The 18,167-nt window shown below is 37.8% G+C and overlaps 1 protein-coding gene across 3 annotated transcripts in view; it reads right to left on the reverse strand.

Moving 5' to 3' along the window:
• Window positions 1–4,197: 4,197 nt before the first annotated feature.
• Window positions 4,198–18,167, reverse strand: part of PIK3C3 (phosphatidylinositol 3-kinase catalytic subunit type 3) — a 138,980-nt gene continuing 125,010 nt past the window's right edge. For 2 of the 3 annotated variants that reach the window (XM_045377795.3, XM_045377794.3), the window contains one exon: window positions 9,527–16,228. In XM_045377795.3, coding sequence (XP_045233730.1) covers window positions 16,214–16,228 — 15 coding nt within the window. In that variant the 3' untranslated portion in view covers window positions 9,527–16,213. Of the gene's footprint in view, window positions 4,768–9,526; window positions 16,229–18,167 lie in introns of those variants that run through there. The other variant, XR_012427135.1, reaches the window with a different exon arrangement.

Consider the following 18,167-nt stretch of genomic DNA (forward strand, 5'->3'; position numbering starts at 1 on the left):
GACCAATAGAACAGAACAGAGCCCTCAGAAATAATGCCACACATCTACAGTCATCTGATCTTTGACAAACCTGACAAAAACAAGAAATGGGGAAAGGATTCCCTATTTAATAAATGATGCTGGGAAAATTGGCTAGCCATAAGTAGAAACCTGAAACTGGATCCTTTCCTTACTCTTTATACAAAAATTAATTCAAGATTGATTAGAGACTTAAATGTTAGACCTAAAACCATAAAAACCCTTGAAGAAAACCTAGGTAATACCATTCAGGACATAGGCATGGACAAGGACTTTATGTCTAAAACACCAAAAGCAACGGCAACAAAAGCCAAAATTGACAAATGGGATCTCATTAAACTAAAGAGCTTCTGCACAGCAAAAGAAACTACCATCAGAGTGAACAGGCAACCTACAGAATGGGAGAAAATTTTTGCAATCTACTCATCTGACAAAGGGCTAATATCCAGAACCTATAAAGAACTCAATCAAATTTACAAGAAAAAAACAAACAACCCCATCAAAAAGTGGGCAAAGGGTATGAACAGACACTTCTCAAAAGAAGACATTCATACACCCAACAGACACATGAAAAAATGCTCATCATCACTGGCCATCAGAGAAATGCAAATCAAAACCACAATGAGATACCATCTCACACCAGTTAGAATGGCAATCATTAAAAAATCAGGAAACAACAGGTGCTGGAGAGGATGTGGAGAAACAGGAACACTTTTACACTGTTGGTGGGACTGTAAACTAGTTCAACCATTGTGGAAAACAGTGTGGTGATTCCTCAAGGATCTAGAACTAGAAATACCATTTGACCCAGCCATCCCATTACTAGGGATATACCCAAAGGAGTATAAGTCATGCTGCTATAAAGACACATGCACATGTATGTTTATTGCAGCACTATTCACAATAGCAAAGACTTGGAATCAACCCAAATGTCCATCAGTGACAGACTGGATTGTGGCACATATACACCATGGAATACTACGCAGCCACAAAAAGGATAAGTTTGTGTCCTTTGTAGGGACATGGATGCAGCTGGAAACCATCATTTTCAGCAAACTATCACAAGAACAGAAAACCAAATACTACATGTTCTCACTCATAGGTGGGAATTGAACAATGAGATCACTTGGACACAGGAAGGGGAACATCACACACCGGGTCCTATTGTGGGGAGGGGGTAAGGGGGAGGGATTACATTAGGTGATATACCTAATGTAAATGACGAGTTAATGGGTGCAGCACACCAATATGGCACATGTATACATATATAACAAACCTGCATGTTGTGCACATGTACCCTAGAACTTAAAAGTATTAAAAAAATTAAAAATGCAGAACATTTACATAATACTGTGTAGGCCAGACACTGTTACAAGCCCTGTAAACTGAGTTATTTATTTAAAAGATACAACAACTTCATAAGGTCAATTCTATTATTATATGCTTTTTTGTGTATGAAGAAATTGAGGTACGGGGAAGATAAGCAACTTCCTCAGTGTTACCCAGGTAAGATATGAGAAAACATAGGTTTAGAACTGAGGTGCTCTGGGTTTGATGCCTATGTGCATGACCACTAGGCTACACTCATATATACCAGAAAGTCATGATTCCCATAGAAAAGGAGGGTGGGGACTTTTGATCTGACTTAGGGAAGTTGGCATTCTCTTCTAGGCCCTGTCTCTGCATGCAGATCTTGGGAGGGAGGATGGAGCAAGTTGCATGAGGATACCAGAGAACTTTTTGTTTTTTTATAAAGCCATTTATTGCAACTCTTTCTAAGATTCAGAGATAAAGGAGTCTTATGGTATAGCAGTAGGTGCCTCTCTCAAAAGCCCAGTGATGTGGAAGACATCAAGGATCCCCAAATAAAATATTGTTGAGTGAATCAGAAGTCTAGGCTGGTAATCTAGAGTCAATATCAGGTAGGTAGTTGAAGTTGTCACCTCTTTCAGGTGTAGGTGCTGGTCTTAGGAGAAAATGACTAAGCCCAGGGGTATATGAAATTAAGTGTGGCCAGATGGTAGCCTCATCATGGCCATTGCTATGCACTGGATGGACCTTAACCTTCATACTATCACCTCTGCCCCCACAGCTCACACATAAGCACACTGAGCTCAGGGTGTGGATAGGGTTTCTTGGCTTTTTGTGTTCTATGTCCAAACAAATTCTTGTTCAAATGGAAAATGTGGCCTCTTGAGAACGTCAGCATCCCCACTTATTCCATTGTAGATGTAAATGGTACCTTTTTCTCTCTTTGAGTCTCACTGAACCACATGTATTGTAGGCCCACCAGAATTCTGTGTTCATGAGGCAAATGGATTGTCAAAAGAGTGGTGGTAGACACATACATGGCGGCATATTCCCTGCTGTGTACGCGCTCCATTTCCCATCAGTCTTCACTTACACAATATAGATTCAAAGATCAAATGAATTATTAAAGCTTTTAAGATAGCAACATCATTGCATTAAACTAAACACAGGGCCCTTCAGAATGTGAGGTCTTGTGCAACTTCACAGGTAGCATGCCCATGAAGCTACTCCTGGTTATTAATGTGTGAATGGCATCTAATGCCACAGGATTGGATGAGATCACTGTGAGAGTACAGATAGAGAAAACAAAGAGTCCCAGCAACAAGAACTCTGGTGGTCTAAAACTTAGAGGCTGAACAGTAGAAAGAGTTCAAAAAGGAGACTGAGAAAGAGCAGCCATGGAGGTAAGAGGGCATGATATGAAGAAATTCAGGTTGAGTATCCCTTATCTGAAATGGTTGGGACCAGAAATGTTTTAGAGTTCTGAGTTTTTCTTTTCTTCTTCAGATTTTGAAATATTTGCATTATAATTACTGGTTGAGAATCCCAAATCCCAAAATCCGAAGTGCAAAATACTCCAGTAAGTTTTTCCTGTGAACATCATGTCGGCACTCAAAACATTTCGAATTCTGAGCACTTCAGATTTTGGATTTTCAGATTTGGGACGTTCAATGGGCATCTGGCCATGATGTTATTAATTGCATTTTCTGGGGCTCTCATTTTGTGACAGACTACGTAGGATGGCACTGGTTCGTCGAAGAGGCTCACTATTGAAATAGATTCTGGGATAACTGCCGGGACTACGGGTAGGTATGATAGAGGTAGGTCATTTAGTTGTAGTAGAATAGAATATTAATCTCTCATAGGAAAGCGTGACAACAGTTAAAAACAAGTTCTGGGCCGATTTTGGATTCAGAGGGAAGTTCATGGGAGCTGAGATTTGAGTTGTATATCTGTACACATGAGTTGTATATCTGTACACATGCCAACCAGATGTTTGAGGGCTGGGAAATGATGCTGGTTCTGTGGTAGCACACGTATGTGAATTTTTTTTCCTAAGGAAAGATAAGCAAAAACCTCCACCTGCCTGCTGATGGTAGCTGCTACAACAGCTCTATGAAATGGACTAGAACCCCTGCACATTCCTAGAGTGTATCTTAAGATAATAGACTGATTCCTCATATAGAACCAAGAAATAAGAGTTACAGTATCTCAGAATACCAATTTGGATTTCCCCCCTCATAATTTAAGAAGCAAAAAGGTTTCAGAACTGGCACTATTACTACCCGCACCTAGCATATGAAAGCACTGAAAGAGGCAGGGTCACCTTTTTGAGGAGAGTGCAAGGTTCACAGAGAGGACCTTCTTTCCCTCCTCATGGTGAACAAGGTGGAACTTTCTCAAGCCAACAGAGAAAGGCCCCAGGAGAACTACTTAAAACTTTGGAGGTGTCTGCTTATATATTTGGTATGGTGACAGGAAAAGAAAAGAGCATTTGGGAATGATGACCTGGAAGGATGAGCAGAGGAAAAAGGAATCATCTACTGGAGGTATCTTACACATACATCTTTTGCTTCAAGATGAGGTTGCATTTAGGGTTGAGAAAAGACTTTAAGTTAAACAGGAGAGCAATAAAACAAACAGACAAAAAAGCAAGTTTTGGTCTTTAAAGCCAAAATCAGACTAGAAAGTTCCAAAAAGTCATGAAACGAAATTGTCTGCTACCCAGTAAGAATGGAATATTTCCACACAGTTGAAGCAGCTATTTGGAAAACAGACATGTTACATTTTAATGATAGCGGCTCTCACTTACCTAATACATTTGGCTTTCTATTATGTTTTCATGTGCTTATTGCACAGCTCTCAGGATTTTTTTCTGGATAAGGTACTTGGAGTATTGATAAATGAAAAATATGAGGGGCATGAATACGTGGGCTAAAATATTACATTCTTGAAGTTTATTTTAAAGTATACTATTTAGGCCCTTTTCAGAGTCCATGGGTTAAAATAGAGAACATAAATAAATATTTAAGGGCAAACACATTTCTGTTCTCTCCCAGTGCCAGAAAGCTGGTACCTCTTTCCATGGCCTTCCTAGTTTCCAACCCTAGGTAGAAGTTGCAACTCTGTTCAGTCAGCTTATTTGGTAGAATCACTTGCATTAAAGAGTCTTACACTGTATGAAGGGAGAATGGCGCTCCCCGCCCACACTAACCAACAAGATGTCCACATCCTTGTCCCCTGAACTTGCTAGGTTACAAGCCAAGAGGGAGTTAAGGTTGCTAATCAGCTAATCTTAAATAGATTACCTGTATTATCCAGGTAGTCACAATGTAAACACAAGGGTCCTTCAAGGGGAAAGAGAGAGGCAGAAGAATCAGGACATGACTAGCCATTGCTGGCTTTGAAGATGGAAGTAGTATCTGCAGCCTCTAAAAGCTGAAAAAAAAAGCAAAAAAACCAGATTTTTCCCTACAGCCTCAAATCTTATACTTCACCACTATACAATTTATCCACGTAACCAATAAACACTTGTGCCCCAAGAGCTATTGGAAAAAAAAAGAAAAAGAAGCTTGGTCTCCACAAACACTTAACTGAGACACTCCTTTCTATCGATTCCAGGTCTTAAGATAGTAACTCTTTCAACTGATTTCCAATCACAAACTCTTTGAGTCCACCTACGGTCTGGAAGCATCTCGCCTTCGAGTTGTCCCACCTTTCTGGACTAAACCAATATACACCTAACATTTTTGATTAATGTCTGCCTGTAACTTCTGTCCCCCTAAAATGTATATCAAACTGTAACCTAACCACTTTGAGAACATGTTCTCAGGGCCTCTTGTGACTGTACCTCAGGCCTTGATCACTCATAGTTGGCTCAAAATAAACCTCTTTAAATATTTTACAAAAAAAGAAAGGAAAGGAATGCAGCCTTGTTGACCTCTTGATTTTTAGTCTAGTGAGATCCATTTTGCACTTCTGACCTCCAAACTGTAAGATAAGTTGGTGGTAAATTTATCACTAAATTGGGGGTAAATTTTTACAGCAGTCATAGGAACCTAATGTACAGACAACACTTTCCCACTCCATCATCTCCAAGGATGAAATGGGCGGACAAACTAATCAAGGGCTGATACAGATTCTACCTTCGTGTTTCTTTCCCCACCCACTCCAAGCAAACTCCCTTCCGGTTCTTTCCTCCATATATCTAGCAAGAGGGGCAAGATGCAGTAGTTTAGAACTAAGAGGAAGATGCTTTTAGTCCTCAAACCAGTGTTTTCAATTTAGCTTTTTCACCCTTTTTAAAACAGAGCTAAACATTGGCATATAGGGCACTATTGATACTTTCATTTCCATTATGCTAATGTCCCCTTTGTATATTGTTCCTGAAAACAATGTAGGATTCAAATATTATTGGATCTCAGGCCTTTATGCAAACTTCTCTATCCATTCTGAATTCAATCATACAGTTTTCTGGCTTTAATCTAATAGTTCGCCACTCTCATTCATAACAAAATTGGTTACTAATAAATTACTCATTTATTATTGACATATTACTAATTCATCTTTGAACTGTCTTTATGAAAACAATAATAATCTCTAATATTGTCCTAGCAGCAACTTCCTGTCAGAAAGCACAGTCTCTAAATGATGATAAAGAGACAGACTATGTTAACTTTCTCTTATTTCATATTAATTCCTTTCTGAAGTCAACAAACACATTTTCTCTTATTAGTATGTTCAGCTGTTTATTCAGTTTGTGTGTTCTTACCACTTTCTTATTTTTTGATCATATCCCTCTTATTTGGGTTTCCAAAAGAAAGCAAAATGTTATATCTACTCAAGCAAAATGTTTGTGGAACAGCAGTGTAAAAAAAAAAAATCTCTCAAATTTTAATTATACATGCTATTAAAAAATCCCTAGTTTGCCAAGCTAAAAGTTCTCTATTTAACTACTATAATGTATCTTCTCTCACAGAAATATTATTTCTTCTGTTCATTTTTTATTTTTGACACTTTCAAGTAACAAAAGAATGTGAACAAAGCTTGCTGAATAGTACTTTTGAACATTTCAATGAAATATAACATGGGCTCTGCCCCAAAGAAAATGTGCTTATTCATCTTACATACCATTATGCAAACATTTAAGAACATTATATTAATACTATAATGGTAAATACCTCACTGTGACAGTTTAATTATAGATTACTGTCATTAAGAAAACCATAATAAAGCAGTAATTAACATTGTCACTATAATAGAAATTCTTAAATGTGGACTAGTAATTGATTTAAAACATTTAAAAAGCAAACTACCTTATAATTTAATAAGTCACTGCATTGCTTCAGCAGAATAAAGAAAATACCTCTAGCTCTAGCAGAATAAACTTTCAACTGAGCCAAAACAAAATATATATGTAAATATATATCTGCTAACAGTTCAAATAACGTTTCGAGTTGCAGTTCGAGAAGTACTTGTCAAAAGGAGTTCACACAAAGTAAATATGTCAGAACAAATTAATCTGCTTTATGGAATTTACTTCATTCTCCACATCTTGCAGAAACTGATACTAATACAAGCTAAGGATAATTAATTAATACTTCAAAACTTCCTTGGCATATTCTCTAAAACTATCTCCACCAAGAAAATTATGTACAGTAAGACTATAAATGCTGTTGGCTTTGTTATAATAACCAAGGTTACACATTATAGCTTACAGTTCACACAATTCTAGTCAGATATTCTTATATTTTTAGTAATTTTTGCAAATGTATCCTCCTCATCCTCATCAAGTGTCCTGTCATATTTATTATCAGGATCCTCTTCAGAAACATGAGAAACACTTCCTGTAAGGTAAGATACTGATTTGGCGATTTCATCATCATGTATAATCTGATTTATTTTAAAGTCCTAAGCAAGCATAACTGCTTCTTTTTCATCCAGGTATTCTTGTTCAGGAACTATAGGAAGACTAAAAAAGAATGAATCACTGAAACTACTTAAGTAACTTTGTTTTTTCCCATTCACACTGCTTTTCTTCTTCTAAATGGTTTTATTTATTTATTTTTTATTTTTTTGAGATGGATTCTTGTTCTGTCACCCAGGCTGGAGTGCAGTGGCGCGATCTCTGCTCACTGCAAGCTCCGCCTCCCAGGTTCACGTCATTCTCCTGCCTCAGCCTCCTGAGCTGGGACTAAAGGAGCCTGCCACCATGTCCGGCTAACTTTTTTGTATTTTTAGTAGAGATGGGGTTTCACTGTATTAGCCAGGATGGTCTTGATCTCCTGACCTCATGATCTGCCCGCCTCAGCCTCCCCAAGTGCTGGGATTACAGGTGTCAGCCACCACGCCCAGCCATCTGAATGGTTTTCATGGTGATAGATTTTTCCTTTCTTCCAATCTACTTGACATCTTATGCAGCTTTGAATTTCAACTCCCTGACAAAGGTAAGGATTTGATATAAATTCTGGTCAAGACTTTATATGTCTTTGTTAGCGCTTTGTTTTTAAAATACTCACCAGGCTCAAAGTGAAATTCAAATGTGTAACTTTTAGGGACTTGCCAGGAACTGAGTTTTAGTTCAACATCTTTCAAATTTTTTACAACAAATTCATTAATGCTTCTTAATCACAGAATCGAAACAATATTCTTTAAAACAGTAAACTAAAATCCAGAAATTTTCTTTAGCCTCATCAGAAATTCCTTTAAACTCTTTTTCTTCAGCTTTGCCCTAGTTATTTCTTTGGAATCTTCCTTTACTCCAGCCTTTTTCTTCTTTAAGCTTTGCTTGTTTGATGTTTGCCACATGCTTTATTTGAAAATTGAAACAATACCACAAAGAGTTAAAGAGACCAACGACTAACAGAAATTTTCGAGTTTGTAGAATGCCAGATAGAAAAAGAAACCACTTGCTGAAACACAGAAATCTCCTTGCTTAAGCGATGAAAAAACTGGTTGCAATCAGCTGGAACCAGGATGGCCAACTAAAGTTTGTGCAGAACAAGCATGCTAATGTCACAGCCTAAATTTCCACCACACGGTTTATACTAACTCTTCCCAAATTTGCACATAGGACCCATGAGGAGACATGAAGAGATAACTGCATATGCCCCGGGACTTTGCAGGCCTCCTCTTTCCTACCACCAATCACCTGCTAATGCCAGTATTCATCCTCTAAACCTTTTGTAATACAATTACTACCTTAAAGCCAGCACAGGGAGACAGATTTGAGCTTGATTCCTGTGTCCTTGGGTGCTGACTTTCAAATAAAGCTTTCCTTTTCACAAAAACCTGATGTCACAGTATAGGCTTTTAATGCATCAGGCAGCAAGCCCCCTTTGCTCGATAAGACTCTCACAACAGTTTTCTGAATTGGTCATTTTCATCTCAAATCATTGCAGAGGCTTAAATAAGGCACCCTAGTTTCTTTCAAGATCACGATTCTTTTTAGCAAACTTGATTTGTTCTGGTGCAGTCAGGCCAACTGTTGATGAACTCAAGTGTCTATGGGTGTCTGCAGCCCAGCAAGCACCCGGGGCCTCAGGCTAGTCCACTGCTTCTTGGGCTACTTGTGTTCCCAGGCAGCAGCCTGGGCTCTACTGCTCCTTATGGTCATCATGGGCCACGCCTTAAAGCCTGGAGGTATGCATGGTGTCAGTGCAGACATGTGAGGAAAACTGACTCTGGTAAGCAGTGCCAGAGGGGAAGGCGAATGTCCAGGCTTGAAGGTTGCCACAGGGCTGGTGACCGCAGCATGGGTGAAGGTGGATGAGGGGGATCTGAGGTGAAGACCAAGAGGAGGTGAGGAGGAAGCTGCAGCCAGGTGGACGCTGCCACAGAACCAGCTGTTCCAGTTGCAGTGGGAGAAGGTGGAGTTCCCTTTTTATGCTGAACAGTATCCCATTGTGTGACTATATCACATCATTTTTAGCCATTCACCAATTGATGGACACGTGAGTTGTTTTTTTTTTTTTTTTTTTTTTTTTGGCTATTATGAATCACGCTTAGAACATTTGTGTGCAAGTCTTCATGTGGACATATTTTCATTTCTCTTGGCAGATAACCTGGAGTGAAATTCCTGTATTGTATGCTACATTTATATTAACCTTTTTCAAAAATATCAAACTCAGATTTTTAAAATTAGATTTAAAAGGGAACGTTTGATCAAGAATCGAGCTTACTGAAATTAAACCATTCATTTACTCATTTATGAAACATTTATTGAATTAGACATTCTACTAACCATTTACTATTACAAACAGTTAACTAAACATCACTGGTTTTGTTTGATAAATGGTAATCTTGCAAAGGCTCATTTATGGACACATCATTTTGTGCTGTGTAAAAGTGATATAGGAGTTAAGAAGAAATCACTTAAGCAGATAGTAAGGGTATGGGAGTCCCCGGTAAGGCTTTTCTCTTTAACGAAAAGCAGCTCCAAATCATTTTCTAACAAAGAGCAGTCTGTAAAGCTGAGCTGCAGACATAGACAAACAAGCTGGGAGCTTGCATGGGTGAATGCCAGCAGAAACTAACGACTAGACATTTTCAAGATGGTGGCTTCATCTTCCCTTCTCTGCCAGCCACGTGTTAGACAAGATGGGCCCAATCAACTGGAAAGCCTATTTGCACAAGATCAGAGAGGGGCGACCAGCCTTCCACATGCACTATCCAAATGTCATACCTGATCGAACCAATCAGAAACCACCTTCTCAAACTGGACTAGAAAATCTGGCACATTCACCACCAACTGGTCTTTTCCACTTGGAGACCATCAGTTTTTTCCACTCGGAGACACATTATGGGCCATGCCTTAAAGCCTGGAGGTATGCACGGTGTGAGTGCAGATATCTATAGAGGAAGCTGTTTCTCTTTCCCTTCTCTTCTACCTATTAAACCTCCCCTTCCTAAACTCCTCGTGTGTCTGTCCTAAATTCTCCTGTGACAATGAACTCCAGGGTATGTACCCCAGACAATGTAGCCACTTCAAAAGGGCAGAAAGTTCTCTTAAAAACAGAGAAAAGGGGAAAAAAAGTGTACTTAGCACTTAGTTTTTCCCCACAGAAGGAAACTGGCACTCACAGATCCTGCTGAGGTTACTGGAAAGGGGTCCCGATTAAGACTCCAAGAGAGGGTTCTTGGATCTCCTGCAGAAGAATTCGGGGGAGTCCATAAAGTGAAAGCAGGTTTATGAAGAAAGAATGGCTACTCCATAGGCAGAGCAGCAACATGAGCTGTTGGTTGGCTATTTTTATGGTTATTTCTTGATCATACGCTAAACAAGGGGTGGATTATTCATGAGTTTTCGAGGAAAAGGGTGGTTCTCAGAACTGAGGGTTCCTCCCCTTTTTAGACCATATAGGATAACTTCCTGATGTTGCCATGGCATTTGTAAACTGTCATGGTGCTGGTGGGAGTGTCTGTTAGCATGCCAATGCATTATAACTAGTGTATAATGAGCAGTGAGGACGACCAGAGGTACTTTCATTCCCATCTTGGTTTTGGTGGGTTTTGGCTGGCTTCTTTACCACATGCTGTTTTACCAGGAAGGTCTTTGTGACCTTACCTTGAGCCAATCTCTTATCTCATCCTGTGACTAAGAATGCCTAACTTCCTGGGAACGCAGCCCAGTGGCTCTCAGCTTCATTATACCCAGCCCCTATTCAAGATGGAGTTGCTCTGGTTCAAATGTCTCTGACAATGATGGCCCAAGGAGTTCTGAGGTTTGGGGAGATGCAGCTGTATCGAGCCATATGCGGGTAAGACCAGGGCATAAGGTATGATTAGGGAGGTCTGGGTTTCTTGTGGTGATGGACATAAATTGAGGTAAAGGACATACGATAAACAATGTAAGGATTAGTCCTGACAGTCACAAGGCAGAAAGTGCTGGTGACGATCTAATGCAAACATTGAAGATATAAATTCTAGTGAAATTCTTTTTTTTGAGATAGAGTCGTCTCGCTCTGTTACCCAGGGTGGGGTGCAATGATGCGATCTCAGCTCACTGCAACCTCTGCCTCCCAGGTAGCTGTGATTACAGGCGTGCACCACCACGCTTAGGTAATTTTTGTGCACACACATACACACACAAAAATATATGTATTTTTGAAGAGATGGGGTTTCACCATGTTGTCCAGGCTGGTCTTGAACTCCCGGGCTCAAGTGATTTGGCTGCCTTGGCCTCCCAAAATGCTGGGATTACAGGCATGAGCTGGCCAAATTCTAGTTAAATGCTATGGTTCATGAAGAAATGGTTACTCTACCGAGTTTGAGCTTATTTCTATTTCTCCCATTTACATGCCAGAGTTTTAGAATGGCAATACTGGGATGCTACGTTAACTTCTATTTTAGATAAATCAGACTCCTTATTTAGGGGGTTATTTGGTAAAATCAGACCAACAGAAAATTGACTGTGACTTAAATATTATTTTAAATTCATCCCAAAGTTACACTATGCAGTGGGTCCACTAGATTCATTTTCTTATGTTCTATTTTGACATTCCTAGTGTTTTATACGCAATTAGCATGTGATATCAGTATTAGCTTTATCTGTATGAAATACTAGTCTCAGAATTAAGTGGTTTAAAATAACCATTGACTTAGCTCATGATTTTGTGGCAATTTTTCCTAAAAAAACCAGTTTTTTTCTAGACTATTTATATTAAAGTTGTTCATATTCCACATAAAGTATATGAAGTTTTAGAAACTACATATTTCTTAAAATGTTACTAACAGTAAATGAAAATGATACTGCATTTTAGAATATGGGTTATCTACCCTCAGGGTAGATAAAAGTAAGAAGCTAGTGTTGAAATGCAACGCACCAGCCCATAGCACTGAACAAAATGAACTTTCACTTGCCAGTATTTACGTAGTACCCATTCTTAAAATAAACTACTCATTATACAGAAAAGTGCTTTTTGTTAGGTTTTTTGGCTACAAAAAATTTATTTTATGCCACTATAGACAATAAAGAGAAAATGAGGTTAGCATATAACAAGAGATATCTGGTTGGGTTGGATGACCAGCGTAACAGAGCCTCAAATATATCTTCTGTTCTAATGCCTTCCCAGCCCTGACCCCTGTTCCCTGACACTGGCCTATGGAATCTCTGGACTACAGGAAAACTTAACATCTAATCTACTGTTTAAATCTAGCAGGCATCGGAATCCCCTGGGAAAACTCATAAGGCCCACCTGCAGATTGATTTAGCTGCTCAGGAGTGGGGATTGGGAATGTGCACATTTAATAGAGGTCCCAGGAGGTTTTGACACGTCCAGTCCCACCCTAGTTCTTATAGTGGAATGTGGTTCCTGTGGTCTAGTGCAACCTCTTATCAGATGCAGGGATCCCACCTCAGCTTCTGTAAGTGGTCACCCAAGTGGGATGCTCACTATCTTCTAAGGCTTATTCTGTTTTTCCTTTTTTGGGGGGTTTGTTTTTAGCTACTCCATACTATATTCAGATTTCTTTCATTTTTACCTAATGTTCTTTTTCTGTTCCTTGCTCCCATCCTGGATCAGGTGGTATGCATTCTTATAAGTGAAATATTAATATATCAAAATTACTCATTTGGTAAATCAGTATATTTTCTGTATATAATTATAGAAAGTCCACATTGTTCTTCAAATTTACTTGTAAAAAATTATTTTCCATTTGGCACTAAGGTTTATTCTCAGGGTGTTCAATCTATATCAGTTTTTATTTGAAGTTGTGTGATCTATCTAAAATAAAGCAAACATTAGTAATTACTTACAACATGCTCCTAAGAATCTCAACTTGGTTTATCGTTTTAAATGGCAATGTTATATTTATGTGCAAGGATATACTTAAGGTATATTAGGATTGTAGGTTAACAATTGCATTGGCAAGATTTATTTTACCTGTATGTTTTTACTGAATGATATATTTTCCAACCCAAGGCAAGTATGAATATGTGGCATGATGACACAACACCTTTCTTAGAAATGTGTTTACTGACTACTGAGTGTGCCTTTGGTAATCCTGTTAAAAGCAATGGAAAAATAAAACATGACCAAAAATAAGAAAAGGAATAAGTCTTGTCTTCTGGGGATTAAAGCTGAATGGACCACACACCCACAAACGCACACATTAGAGGTCAGGACTATCATTACCATTATCTCAGTGAAAAATGAAGGCTGGAAGAATTTAACAGTCAAGACTGTGATCACTGGGGCCTAACTCGACTTAAATCCCAACTGTGCTCTCACCAGCAGCTTATTCTTGGGCAGATGATTCAATTGCTTTAAACTTCAGTTACTGCAACTAAAAAATGAGGAGACAATTCTATCTCATAGAATAATGAGATAAGGCACATGAAGCAATTAATATAGTCCTGACATGTAATACCGAGCCCCTACATCATGTTGACTGCTATTATAACAATATATACCCAGTTGAAAACTCAATAATACAAATGAACTGGGGAACATCTAAAACTAGCATATGGAGAATGATTTTTGCTAACCCCAGCAAAAAGCAAGACTGTATCACCCTTTATTTGGGAATGTTAACCATACTTTTCTTCTTTCTTTCCTATAGCCCCACTCTCAATAACTGCCATCTACATTCTCTCTCCCCCACTCAGAAATCTCACTCTGAATAACTTAATGACCATAGTATTCACACTTTTTAATTAAAGTGATGTGTCCTCACAAACACATTTCTCAAACTCAAAACAAACATCATGCTTGAAATGTTACTGAACTTGTCACCAAAGAAGTCACATGGCAATGACAATAAAGAAACATGCAGACTACACTCAGGATAGAGCTCTAAAGAGTAAAAACAATGGAATTTGGAAAAATTAGGAGTGAAGAATTGCTTTGAGCAATAAAAACTGAGATTGATAAGTCACTTTTCTTTTTGATATAGGCTTGTCACTCACAGCCAAAATCTCTCAGCAAATCCACAGCTACTGTTCACCCTCCTGAGAGATGCTCCTTCCTCACCCAGCACGTGTCACCCTTCTTAGAAAGGTTTATCCTCTTTACAATTCTTGCTAAGGTGGCACTGAATACAAAGTTACTCATGATCAACCTTTCTTACTAGTTGTCAGTGTCTATCTGCCCTTAGAGAATTTTATGTCTGTGTCAGAATTATTTATTGAGTTCGTTATAAACAGGCTCCTATCTATGCAGAGTGCTGTGGAGTTTATGGATGAGTAAGATGATACACTTTTGCCTTCCAGTTAGCAGAGTTAAGTTGATGCTATTGAGACCATATGTCCCCCAAAGCTGAAGATACTTACTTTCTTAGCCCATTAAAGAAAAAATATGCCAAACCCTGAAATAGGAGATGCAAGTGTAGGAGTTCACAAGGAAGAAAGGTCACTTTCAACAAAGGTAATTCAGAGAAAAATTTTGGAGGAAGTGCCAATAGAAATGGAACTACAAGAATGAGCACGCAGAGGGATAAAAATGTCTGAACAACAAAAAAGACATAAACACGCGAAGAAAAGAAAAAGAAAGGTAGAGGATGAGGCCTGCCCATTTAGTTTAGATATACGCTCTCTTAAGATGATGTATAAAGGTATTTTCATTCTTACCATTTTTGTAATCAGCAGGTATGTTTTATACAAATCACATTCCATATGCCTCTAGAGTGTCTCTTAATTACATGCTTGCCCTCTCGCTGGTAACACCACTCTAAAGAGGCAAGCTCAGGGCTAAGAATTTGAGACAAATACACATTATCATTAATGGCCCTCTCTGAAACTGTGCCACAATTTTACCTTCATTTTCTCTGTCACTTGATTTTTAATATTTATTCAGCACCAAAACAATTCTTTGTCTTCCAAGACCAAGTCATATGACTATGTAACATATTAAGTTGCAAAAGATTATTACTATATTGTTCATATCATTTGTATATTTGTATTTGTTCTTTTTCCCCAAAGTTCCAGCAAAAAAGCTAGAGGGATTAGATCTAGTCTTAAAAAACAAAAAATTAATTTGGTTAACTCAGAAAGAATATATTACATTAACAGGTCTAGGTGAGCTATTTCAAAAAGCCTTTTGTTCCTCAGTTCCTTTATACCATCAAAAAGTTTCTGAAATCTAAATTTGCATCAAAAAATTTTATTGTAGAAAGACAATTTACATTGCCTTACATGAATCTATAAAAATATCTTACGCTCAATACTAAAACTGGTGGTCAGACGACCTTTTGGCTAGTTATCTAAATAGCCACATTTTCATATTCTACTATATTCATACTTACAAGCTAAAAGAACTATGAACTGTAGTTTACAAAAAATCAATTATGTATAAGAGAAAATGAGTATCTTTTTAAAATATAAGCAATTCTTGAACTGCAAAAGAATGAGCCATAACATGTAAAACTTGAAGAAAACTTTTAAGTAGAACTTTAAACATGTAAATTAGGAAAAAACAACAAACCAAAGTGAGTGGGAAAAGAGAGAGGAAGGAAGGAACAAACAAAAACTTGTAAACTGTGACAATCTAAATTCAGGTTACTGCTGTCCTGATATGAAGATATAAGAGGAAAACATAACATTTTAAACTCAAAAACTAAACTGTTTTGCTATTTCAACATATTACTTTCTCCAGAACTCTCATAACATGTAAATAAATAAGAATGTTTCTCATTTCTTAATTTATTAACAAGGTATACATTTGAAAAAATATATACAATATTTCACAACAAACCCTTCAGGACTATATCTAAGCAATGACATCCAAGGAAGTAGAATTCAGGTACCATGTAATATCTGGAAAATATGATAACTTGACGATTAAGTTTTCTGTTCCTTGCTGGTTACTCTGAAGTCTCCAATATACATAGGTTGCCCCTAACGTGGTTTTCTTATTGAGCCAAGCATCTTGATGCGTCACTCCCAGTTTCATTTTCTCCAGTACTACAAAAATTAAAAAGAAATAAACAAACAGAAAATAATTTACTTAAGTATTCACAAAGATAAACAATAGTCTAGTTTTAAAACAGACTACTAATAAAATAAAAAGTGTGTAAATTAGTTTGTTAAATGCTACCAAGAGGACTGCAATTATCTATACCATATAGGATTCCTGAGGCTTCACTTAAAAATCAGTTTATATGAGAAAATAATTCAGGTAGAGGGTGTTTGCTGACTGTAAGCTCAAGATGAATGCAATTAACATGAGACAAGCAAAAGTCATCTCACCCAGCACTAGGAAGGCAAAAATTCCACTGAATTCTAAAGTGATTTAGATGAGTAATATTGTGAATAGTGTGCTTGGTTCTTGGTGCCACATTTTGAGAGAGGCTGTGAAAACCTGTAGCTTATTCCAGAGTGCAACTACTTCATTCCAGAAATGGTCTGGAAATCAAATCAAAGGAAGTAGTCCTGAAAGAAGAAGAGAGGCCTAGTGAAGAGCTGTTTTGAGGCCAACAGTATTAATGGTGTTCAATACTGAGATATCTCCAGTAGGAATAAAATCAACGAAGATTTCTTTGTTTGGCTGAATATACACTGAGTCATCCATAACTCCTGCTCTTTTTGTTTGATACAAATATACTGGCATTCTCTTGGAGGAATTATGAATGCTGTTTACATGTCATAAAATTCTGTTTCTAAGACCTTCACTTCATTATTACTCAGAGAAAAAGTGAAGGCAAACAACCTTGCTGATAAGTGTGTCTGTGTGTGTCTGCACATGCATGTATACATGTACAAATGTGAAAAATGCTGAGATGCTGATGGTTTTTAATCTGATACATTTTAAAGTGGCACTCTAGAAAAAATACGGCAAGATTTATTTTTCGTGTGAATAAAAACAATGTAATTTAGAATTTAAGAAGCAATTTAAATATTTTTACTAAAGGCAATTATCAGAGAAAATCAACTTCCTAAAGAAATGGTACTTGGCACTCATATAAAACCACGTTTATTTGGTGCCTACTATGTGCCAGGAAGTGTCTCAGATACTGTGGGAATCTCAAATTAAGACAAAATGCCTGAGGACCAAATTAATATAGACAGAATCATACACACACACACACACACACACACACACACACACACTCAAAAGTTGAGCAAATAGGAGGGAACTCATTCCATGCAAAGAGAAGAGGTGTATTGCCTGGAGGTAGCGGGGGTGAATCATAAGAGCTACAAAGAAGGTTGTTTTTGAAGGTTTCTGAAGATGATAAGGGTTGAAAGTGCAGGTAAAAGCCAAACTGCAAAGGGTCTACACTGACATACGAGGGAGTCTAAATAACTTGGAAGTAATTTGGAAGCAATGAAAAACCGCATATGTACACATGTATGCATCTATGTATGACAAAAATGTTGCTATAGAACCAAAGGTTTCTAATATACCAGCATACTTTGTTTTATTGTGCTTAGCTTTACCGCACTTCACAGATCCTTTTTTTTTAACAAATTGAAAGCCTGTGGCAACTCTGCTTGGACAAGTCTATCACAGCCATTTTTTCCAACAGCTTGTGTTCACTTTGTGTCTCTGTGTCATAGTTTGGTAATTCTCATAATATTTCAAAATTTTTTGTTCCTATTCCACCTGCTATGGTGCTCTGTGATCAGCAATCTTCATTATCACTCTTGTAAATGTTTTGGAGCACCAAGAACAGTGTCTGCATAAGACGGCGAACTTCATTGATAAATATTACATGTGTTCTGACTACTCCACCAACTGGCCATTCCCCCATCTCTCTTCTTCTCTTTAAGCCTCCCTAATCCCTAAGACACAACAGTATGGAAATTATACTAGTTAAGAACCCTATCATAGCCTCTAGGTGATCAAGTGAAAGGGAAGAGTTGCAAATCTCTGGCTTTATATTAAAAGCTAGAAATGAGT

The sequence above is a fragment of the Macaca fascicularis genome, chromosome 18 (assembly GCF_037993035.2).
Source record: "Macaca fascicularis isolate 582-1 chromosome 18, T2T-MFA8v1.1".
Lineage (NCBI taxonomy): Eukaryota > Metazoa > Chordata > Mammalia > Primates > Cercopithecidae > Macaca > Macaca fascicularis.